Raw genomic sequence first — 10,563 nt, forward strand, 5'->3', positions numbered from 1 at the left:
TTGTATGGTCTGATGCTGAGTGAAGTGAGCAGACCCAAGAGAATGTTGTACACAATAACAGCCATGTTGTGTGATGACTAATATTGATAAACTTAACCCTTCCTGGCAATACAAGCATCTAAGATATCTCCAAAGGCCTCATGATGGAAAATGCTATCCACATCCAAAGAAAGAACTATGGAGTTTGAATTGCTATTTTTTTGCTCTTCTGTTGAATTTTGTTTCCTCTTTCTGGTGGTTCCTCCTATTGGTTCTAATTTTTACTTACAACATCACTAATGTGAAAATATGTTTAATGGGGATGCATATGTATAGCCTATATCAGATTGTGTGCCATCTTGGGGGGGGTGGGGAGGAAGGGGGAGAAAACTTGTAAACTCAAAAGCATATGAAAGTGATTGTTGATAAATCAAAATAAATTAATAAAAATTTTTTTAAAAAGAAAATAAATTGGGCAAGAGTAATTGAATGTTGTTGTAAGACATCAAGAAATAATAAAACTAGAAAAATAGAAGAGAATCTGAAATATCTCATTAGAAAAATGACTTATCTGGAGAACAGATGGATGAGAGATAATATGAGAATTAAAAGACTACCAGAAAGTTATGATCAAGAAAAGAATCCGGATACAATATTGCAATAAATTATTAAGGAAAATTGCCCTGAAGTTCCAGAATAAGAAAGTAAAGTACAAATAGGAAAAAATCTACTATTCACCACCTGAAGGAGATCCCAAGAGGAAAACTTGCTGGAATGTCCTAATCAGATTTCAAAACTCCCAGGTTAAGGAGAAAATATTGCAAGCAACAAGGAAAAAAAAAAGAACAATTGAAATACTGCAGAAATACAATCAAGATTTCACAAGACCTAGCAAGCTTCCACTCTAAAAACCTGTAGGTCTTGGAACATGATATTTCAAAGTGCAAAAGAGCTGAGGTATTATTATTCTCCAAGAATAACTTACCAAGCAAACTAGAGTATAATCGTAACTGGAAAAAAAAGAGCATTTGACAAACTGAAAGACTTTCAAGTATTTGTAACAAAAGACCAGAATTCATTGGCATATTTTAGGTAAAAGATCCAGAAGAAATATAAGAAAACATTAAAGGATAATTATAAGTCACTCCTTAAGGTTAAACTGTTTGCTGATAATATATAGGAAAATGTTAACAGTATTCTTAAAACTGTCATCGATTGTATGGTAGTTTTAAAGAAAGGTTGGTGCTTGAGTTGTGTATAATGGGGTGATCCTAAAAAATAAAAATGGAGCAATTATAAAATGGAGTAGGAGAGGAAGAACTAATATAGAAGAAGCAAGTGAGGGTGGAGGATTAGCAAAATTGAAACCTTACTCTCATCTGGGTTGAAGAGAAAATGATATGTACATCTGGAAGAATGTAGAAGTGTTCTGAACATGTAGAGAGGTGAGAAAACAAGGGGACAGGGTGGCAGATGGACTTTTAGAGAGATGTATGGATTGGGATCTGGGAGGGTGGGGGGAAAGGAAATGGGGACTTTTGAAGGTGTGTATAGATTGTGATTGAGGGTAAGGGTTTAGGGGGGACTCTTGAAGGGGCAGGTGAAGTGGGGATTGGTAAGATAGGGGGAGAAGATAAGGTGAAAGGGACAGCGTAAAAAGAGAAGCTGAGAAAGAAAATAGTGAATAAAAATAAGATGGAGAGAAATTCACAAATAGTGGTTATAACTTTGAATGTGAATGGGATGTTTATAGCGGTTGTCTTTGAGGTGGTAAAGAACTGTAAATTACAGGGATCCCCATCAATTGGGGAATGGCTGAACTGGTTGTGGTGTATGCTTGTGATGGAATATTACTGTGCTATAAGAAATGATGAACTCATTGATCTTAGAAAGGCATGAAAAGCTTTAAATGAAATGATGAAGGGCGAAGTGAGCAGAACCAAGAGAACATTGAATACAGTAACAGCAATATCGTTTTTTGTTTTTGTTTTTAGGCAACTGGGGTTAAGTGACTTGCCCAGTTTCACACAGCTAGTAAGTGTCAAATGTTTGGTCTGAGGCCAGATTTGAACTCAGGTCCTCCTGACTCCAGGGCCAGTGCTCTATCCACAGCACTACCTAGCTGCCCCCCATCTCTACCTTTTGACATCTTTGCCTGTCTTCAACTGGATTATTAACATCAGCCTCCTAATTGGGATTCCTCTCTTTAGTGTCTCCTAAAGCATAAGGCTGACCCTGTCACTGCCCTGTCTTCCTGTTGCCTTTAGGATGAAATCCAAACACTTCTGTTGGACATTTAAAGCCTTTCACAGTCTGGCTCCCACCTTCTTTCTGCACTGATTTCATTTAAATGCCCTCCATATAGTCTACATTTCTGCTAAACTGGATTACTTGCTGTTCTCTGTATCTGACCAATAATCTCCCATCACTGTGCCTTTGCAGAGGTGGTCCACCGTATTTGGAATGTTCTCTCTTCTCATATCCACCTTTTAGAATCCCTACCTTGTTCCCTGTAAGAGAACCACCTCTTACATCAGACCTTTGCTGATTCATCCCCACTTCTGCCTTTCCTACCCACTCACTTACTGACTATCTGTCTATCTCCAGCTATGTCAATCCTGGACTGTTCTTCAGCCTGAAATCCATCTTCTACCTCCTTGGATCTGCATAGGCCAGGAATCCTCCATGCCACCAATATTCTATCTCTCTAATGCAATCTCTCAGAATCCTTATTCTCTTTCAGTACTCTGCTTAGAGTTCTCTTCTTCTGGCTGAAGAAAGCCTATTGTCTGGCCTGTGATATTCTGTTACATGGACTATAGGGCTATATATAGGCAATCTATAGGGCTAGTCTGTTGGCATGTAGATTTGTAGATTTGAATGGGATGAAGGCAGGGGCCTAGCTGGGAAGACTTTACTAGGGGAAATTAGGAATCATAGAGGAAATTTGAAATCTCTGGTTGACCCTGGGACCCTCTGCTTTTGGAGAATTGAGGACTGAGCATTTTAGGAAGGATCAGAGGAGAATAGAGAGGTCAGTTTAAGCAACCCTAACTCTATTGCAAAATTCTTTGAGTAATTGGAAAGGCAACCCAATGTGCCAGCTCACTGGACCATCCACTTAACGGCAGGCCCTCCAGGACTTTGTAAGACAGAGAGAGATAGGGAAAATATTTATTTCTTCATATCCCTCATCCTGCCTAATCTTCCTGCCCTCCTCCTCCATCTTTTCCTCATACTTCCACTCTTTCTCCAATACTTCCTGTTTGTCAACTCCAGAGCTTCATGAGGAAACTGAAGGAGAGGACTCCCAGTCCTGGGGACAAGAGGTGAGGAATGACAAAAGAATAGGGGAAACCACAGACCTCAGGAAACTGTTGGAACCCAATGGCTGGAGGGATCCCTTGCCCTTGTGTAAGGCTGGGGAGAAGCCAGTGAATAAAGGATAGCTCCTTCCCGGGCCCACAGCATTGAGGTCCAAGAGGATGAGGCTGCAGAGGGGCTGGACCATGCAGATACCCCTGTTGCTGCTGGGGCTGCTCAGCCTGAAGAATCCACTTGTCTATGCCCAGGACCAGAGGTACCAGGATTTGGTGAATGAATTCATTCAGGAATACAACATGAAATCAGGATCAGAAAACCTGTTTCGGGGCAGCTAGATGGCACAGTGGATAGAGCACCGGCCCTGAAGTCAGGAGGACCTGAGTTCAAATCTGGCCTCAAACCAAACACTTGACACTTAACTTACTAGCTGTGAGACCCTGGGCAAGTCACTTAACCCCAATTGCCTAAAAAAAAAAAAAAGAAAAGAAAACCTGTTTCGTTCCTCAATCCTGAATCTGCAGTCTGGGGAAGTGAGTAGCATTGGGATGGCAGGGGAGGGCTCCACCTGCCAAGACTTCCTAATATGAACCTTTCACTCCAGAAAATCTTGATCTCCTTACTGGGAGACATTGTGATGTAGTGGAAAGAGAGGGGCAGCTAGGTGGCAAAGTAGACAGAGCACTGGCCCTGAAAGTCAGAGAGACCTGAGTTCAAATGTACTCTCAGGCACTTACTACCTGTGTGACTGGCAAGTCATTCAACCTCTGTTTGCCTCAGTTTCTTCAACTGTAAAGTGGGAATAATAATATCACCTACCTCCTAGAGTTGTTACGAGGATCAAATGAGATAGTAATTGTAAAGCACTCAGTTCATTGCCTGGCAAATAGTAGAACCATATGAATGTTCATTATTATTATTGTTGTGTTATTATTATCATTATAGTCAGAAGACCTGAGTTCTCATTCCAGTTCTGACATATTTTTCTGACTCTGAGCAAGGCATCTTTCCTCTCTGAGTTTCAGTTCTCATCTGTGAAATGGGGATGATAATCCATGCCTGGCCTGTCTCACAGTGTTCTTGTGAGGACTCCCCTGCCTTGAATTCCCTTCCCCTTCCCCCTCACTTTCCAATCCTGCTCCCACCTCAGAGGAGAGCTCAAGCTCCCATCAGTGACCCCCGGCCAGATGACTTTCTCTTTCTCTCTCCATGTCCCCTACAGCCCTGCACAGCATCATAGACTGTCAAGCTGGAAGGGACCTCAGACGTCTGAGTTTAACCTCCTCAGTTTACAAAGTAGAAAAACATGGTCCAGAGAAAAGAAGGGTAAATAGCAGTAACAACTGGGAATGAGGGAATGAACAAATGAAAGAGTGAATAAATGAAAAGGCATTTCTGAATCCAGGGCTTTCCTTCTTTTAATGATTTCCTATTTATCCTGTACATAGCTTGCTTTGTATATGTTTGTTTGCATGATGACTCCCTCCCATCAGATTGTAAGCTCCTTGAGGGCAGGGGCTGTCTTGTTCCTCTTTTGGCTCCACAGTGTTTGGCACAGTGCCTGGCACATAGTAGGTGCTTAATAAATCTTTATTGATTGATTGAATCTCTTGCCATGTCCCAGGAACAATCCTAAGCACTCAGAATACAAATAAAATCCAGGTCTTCAGACTCCAAATCCAGGATTCTTTTCACTACAGAAACTCTTATGTGGCTCTGAACAGGTTTAAACTTGAATTGTTTTTTTCCATTTTGAGAGTTTTTGTCTCCCAACCAGCCTGAGGTATCCCCTAAGGACAGGGAATGTGGAAGCTGAACATAGGAAGACCCCAGAAGTCATTCAGTAGACACTGGTTGGATGAATGACTGTTCCATAGACCCCCAGTTCTGATACTGCAGCCAGTGTGACCTTGGGCAAGTCACCTAACTTTCCTAGCTCTAAGTTTCCTCTTCTAGAAATTGATGGGGTCAGACAACATGGTCCCTAAGGTCCCTTCCAGCACTAAATAGCTTGCTCCTGACTCCATAGGCCTTCAGGTGAGGCCTAGGTCTAAAAGGCTGTCCTGCGTTCCTCCCCAGAACAAGGATCCTGCTGCTTCTCGACTTCTGAACTTCACCATGAGAGAGACTGTGTGCCCCAATACTGAAAATCCCAATCCAGATGAATGTGACTTCAAGGAAAACGGGGTGAGAGTGTCGTGGGCTGGGGAGGGAGACTGACTGAATGGGTCTCTTTCTGGGGGCATTGCCACCTTGGAGCAGGGAGGGTGCTGAGCTCTGCTTCCTGCTGCCCTGAGCAAAGTGATTCACCCAAGATGAGCAGCAGAAAACCCTCCCAGTGGGCTGGCTTGGGGCAAAGCTTGAGCTTGCTGTCAGTCCTGGCATGTCAGGGGCAGAGGTTGCAGACTGGCAGTCCTGAACTCTCTCTGCAACCCTTCACAGTTGGTGAAAGAATGCATTGGAGCCATTGCTTTGGATTCTCCTAAGCCCTCTGCTGATATTTCCTGTGATGGGGTAAGTGCTGAATCCTCAGAGGGGGCTGGGAGAAGAGCCCAAACCTGCAGACTCCACTAGGGGTCTATGGTGCCTTCTGTCTTGGGGGCTGCTGGGATTGATGTGCAGCTGGAGGGGCTTGGGACTAACTTTGACCATGCTGCCCCCTCCAACCTTAGCCTCAGCCCAGTCTCCCTTTTCTTCTTCCAGGTTCCAGGAGGGGCTGTGCGTACGGAGGTGGGAGCATTACTGTCCCCCATACACCTCACCCAACCCCAGCTCTGAAGCTAGAGAAGTCTCTGGCCTCAGAGTCCTAGGGCAAGAAGGAATTAGAGAAGGCTAATGGGAGAGGAAGGGCCGAGACCTGTGTTTCCAAAGGATCAATCCAAGGATTTTGAACTGGAGAGAACCCTAGAGATTATCTAGTCTAACTTTCCTTCCCCCAATTTACAGAGAAGTAAACTGTGGCTCAGACACGTGAAGTGTTCTTATCCAAACTCATAGAGCTAACTAATATCTGAGCTGAAACAGGTCTTCTGACTCAGTCCAACTATCCTGATGAGATGGGGGAGGGGAACTGGGGTGGGCTGGGCTAGGGGCACAGCCAGTATTCCTGCCTGCCATTTTGAAAAGGGGGCTGTGAGTTCAGGTGTGGTCATACCAGGGGCATAGTCAATGTGACCTGGTCCCAGGGTGTTCCTGGAAGGTAAAAGGTTTTAAGGAGTGGGGTAAGGATTTCTTGTCCTCTTTATCTCCTGGGCACAGAAGCAGGAAGAGGGTGTCCTGAGACAACTTTTTATCCTTTTCCAAATGAACATGAAGAAGCCCCTTCTTGACAATTTACCTAAATTAAATTACTTATTCAATGCCTTACCAACCAAACTACCAAAAATTATTTTATAGAGCTAGAAAAAACAATAACAAAATTCATCTGGAAGAACAAAAGGTCCAGAATATCAAGGGAATTAATGAAAAGAAATGCAAGGGAAGGTGGCCTAGCTGTACCAGATCTTAAATAAAGCAGCAATCATCAAAACTACTTGGTACTGGCTAAGAAAAAGAATGGTGGATCAGTGAAATAGGTTAGGTATTTCATTAGCTTTCTGTGCTGGTTGGAGCACTGGGTTTAGAGGTGCAAGGCTGAAGATTTGGACTTGAGTCCTGGCTCTGCCAGCTGCACCACCATCTGTCTTAAGTTTCCTCCTTTGAAATGGGGAGGTTGTACCAGACACTGAGTTCTGAGTCTCACGAAGCTCTAAGTTACTCCTTTCCCTGGTGGACTTTTTCTTCCCTGCTCAGACTGACCCCCAGAGGCCCTATACTAAGGAGCTCTGTTCCTCTTCCCTCTGCAGCCTGAAAAGAACAAGAGAATTGGACTTTTCAGACTCTTTCGGGGCCTATTGAGGAGAGTGGGTGAAAAAGTTAAGAACAGAATTATTACCACAATTCAGAAAGCAATTGACAATTTTCTCCCATAAGAGGTGATACTCCGATGTGGGACTGAGCCTCAGTTTCTGTTTAAGGCCCTGCACTCTGTCTTGATCTCCTCAGATTAATTAACTCCAGTTTTACTCTCTCTGCCTCTGTGTTTTCACAGACTTCCTCCATTCAGCTCATTTCTGGCTGAACATTTAAATACTTATCATGTACTCTTAGATTGCACATAAAAAGATGAAAAAAAAACCCCAAAACCACCCACAGATTCCCCCCTTAAGGAGTTTATAATCTAGGAGGGGTAGGAGAGGGAGCTGACATGTAAGCACACAATGTACCATAAGGCTGTTGTGTCGGAAGCAGGATACATCTAGACAAAGTGGTCTAGGAAAACAGAGAGAGAATGATCACTTTCTGGTTAGGCCTATGGGGGGGCAATAGACCTGTGAAGGCTTCCTGGAAGAAGTGGTGTCTGAGCTGGGCCTTGGAGGAAGAGAAGGCTTTCAGCAGGCAGACAGGAGAAGGGGTACATTCCAGGCACAGGGAACTCTCTTTGGGTAGGTCAAGAGAAGGCTATGGAACAGCTAGAAATCTAGTCCGCCAGCAACATATTTAGAACATTAAGGGGTGTAGTTTGTAAGGTGGTGTAAGTAGGAAGGAGCCAACAGGGTCTTAAATATCAGGCCTTCCCGAGGAGTTTGTAATTTATACTATAGACAGTAGGGTGTCCCTGAAGGCAGGGGAGTGACAAGGTCATATCTTTTCATTAGGAAGATAATTTCATTAGGAAGCTGTGTCTAGGATGGAGTGGAGAAGGGAGGGATGAGACACAGGGGGAGCAGTCAGGAGGCTATGGCAATAGGTGAAAGGTGATGAGGGCTAGCTCTATGCTGGTGGTTACAGGAAAGGAAAAGAGGGTTTGAATGGGAAAGGTGAAGTGGACAGGCTAGGGTGTAGAATTGATCAGATCTGGCAACTGACTGGATGTGCTCATGGTGGAGAAGGCAGAGTGAAAGCTGACTCCATCATCCTGGGAATGAGCTCCCTACTTAGACCGAGTTCACTTTAGAGAACCCAGTCCAGTGATTCTTGTGAGGAAGCCATCAGTATTGCATATGGAGAGAGGGGAAAGGAAGACTTGTCCCTTTGAATAATACAGAATTTTACTAGCAAGAAGTGAAATCAGACCCACATCTTTCATCCCAATTCCCCCAAAGGAATAGCACACTAGGACTCAGAGCCTCTCAGACAGTCAGGGATCCACACACAGGCTAAGGTGGTAAACCCCTCACTTTCCCTAGAATTTATTCATTGCCAATGCTCTGACTTAGAGACTCCCTCTCCCTACTCTAGACTTAAAAATAGGCACACAGTCAACAGAACTCCCAAATTTTCACACACCTCCTCACTCTCACCTCTATAGAGAGTCAACTCAAATGCCAAGGAGTCTCAACATCTACTGCCTTATCTACAGCAGCATCAAGGCAATGAAAGCCTGTGAATGTATGGCCAGTTGTAGCCTGGCAAAAGAGCCCAGACAGAGCTGTAACTAGGATAGAGTGGTGGGGGGTTTTTGTCTAGAGAATGGACTTCTAGAGGCATGATTAATCTCTGTGGCAGTCCTCCAGCTTGTCCCCCTTCCCTCATGTTGACCCAGGCCGTCTCTAACCCTCCCAAGGTTCCCTTGTTTTAGGACCCTTCTCCCTGGGCTTATACTCCCCGGGCACCCCTGTCTACAAGCTATCCCCACCCCCACCCCATTGCTACATCCTCCTGGATGGTCTTTCCCTGGTGGTCTGGGTACCATCATCTATTCTTTGATAGCATGGGGCACAACAGCTACAGGGATAGACTTTCTTTCTTTCTTTCTTTCTTTGGTGAGGCAATTGGAGTTAAGTGACTTGCCCAAAGTCACACAGCTAGTAAGTATTATGTGTTTAAGGCTGGATTTGAACTCAGGACTTCCTGACTCCAGGGCTGGTGTTCTATCCCCACTGTGCCACCTAGCTGCCCTGATAGGCTATCTTTTAATCTCACTTCTACCCACCCCTAATTGAATTTGCCTTGGGTTTAAGATTCCTACTTTTGATTTAAATCCTGTCACAGTCTCTCAGACATAGTGATTTTGTCTTTCAACTAGGCAGTCCCCAGATTCTATCACACACATTCAAAATGACTGGAAGATATTCCTTCTTTCTGGAATTTCTCAAACAGTGACTTAACCTGTGTGATTATCATATCGTAAGTTAGTTATGGGGCAGCTATATGTCGAGGTGGATAGAACACTAGCCCTGGAGTCAGAGGACCTGAGTTCAAATCCAGATTCAGACACTTGACACTACCTGTGTGACCCTTGGGCAAGTCACTTAACCCTGATTGCTTTGCAAAAATAAATAAATAAATAAGGTAGTAGAAACATCTGTGTCCTTCTCTTATTCCTGCTTCAGATTCTTTGATTTTGTCTTTTCCAGCACCTAGAGCAGTACTTTGCATATTAGAGATGCTTAATAAATATTTGTTGAATTCAAGAACTACTTGTCAGATATATTATGGGGGATGACCCTGAATTAAATGCAAGATTGAACTATATGGCCTCTAAAATCCCGACTAGTTCTGACATTCTATAAATCATCTTGCCCTCTAGTTCACTGGCCGCCTTCCTGGGCCATTGTAACCTACGCTGTTCTCACCTTCTTCCTGACCACCCATTGACCTACTTGTCTTTATATTCAGTAATAATGGCTTTTTGTAGCATTTTCAAGTTTACTAATCTCCTTGCATGCATTATCTCATTTGGTCTTCACAACAACCCTGGAAGGTAGATAGCACATTCACATGAGGCATGCGAGACTCAGAATCAGCAAGGGACTTGTCCAAAGTCAAACACCCAGTAAATTCCAGAGCCAAGATGTCAACTCATTCTCTGGCTCCAAGATCAACACTCACTGCATTACACTCATCTGCCTTTGGCACCGTCCACATGCCTGTGTGGCCAGAGATAAAAATTTCCAATAGAACTCTTAAGTGTGATGTCCCAAAATGCTTTGGGGAACTTTGAAACCTGACCTTGCCCCCATAAGAGGGCAGAACTAGGTTCTAGGTCAACCCAGACCATACTTCTTTTCTCCTCCCAAAATCCAGGTTTCCTTCACCCCTAGTAACTACTATTCGGTTTGAAAGAAAATGGTCTGCTTCAGCAGAGTGTCAGAGCAAAGGCTGAGGGAGACCCTGAAAGAGTTCAAAGAGAAGAAAAGATGACCCTTGGCAAGTCACTTAACCCCAATTGCCTGAAGAAGAAGAAGAAGAAGAAGAAGAAGAAGAAGAAGAAGAAGAAGA

The 10,563-nt window shown here is 43.8% G+C and overlaps 1 protein-coding gene across 1 annotated transcript in view; it reads left to right on the forward strand.

Annotated features, from left to right (window-relative positions):
* Positions 1-3,464: 3,464 nt before the first annotated feature.
* Positions 3,465-10,563, forward strand: part of LOC114041947 (cathelicidin antimicrobial peptide-like) — an 8,707-nt gene continuing 1,608 nt past the window's right edge. The window contains exons 1-6 of the mRNA XM_027860636.1: positions 3,465-3,622; positions 3,785-3,833; positions 5,380-5,487; positions 5,743-5,814; positions 7,146-7,206; positions 8,921-9,027. Coding sequence (XP_027716437.1) covers positions 3,465-3,622; positions 3,785-3,833; positions 5,380-5,487; positions 5,743-5,814; positions 7,146-7,206; positions 8,921-9,027 — 555 coding nt within the window. The remainder of the gene's footprint in view (positions 3,623-3,784; positions 3,834-5,379; positions 5,488-5,742; positions 5,815-7,145; positions 7,207-8,920; positions 9,028-10,563) is intronic.

This window comes from Vombatus ursinus, unplaced genomic scaffold (assembly GCF_900497805.2).
Source record: "Vombatus ursinus unplaced genomic scaffold, bare-nosed wombat genome assembly UNPS02014225.1, whole genome shotgun sequence".
Taxonomy (NCBI): Eukaryota; Metazoa; Chordata; class Mammalia; order Diprotodontia; family Vombatidae; genus Vombatus; species Vombatus ursinus.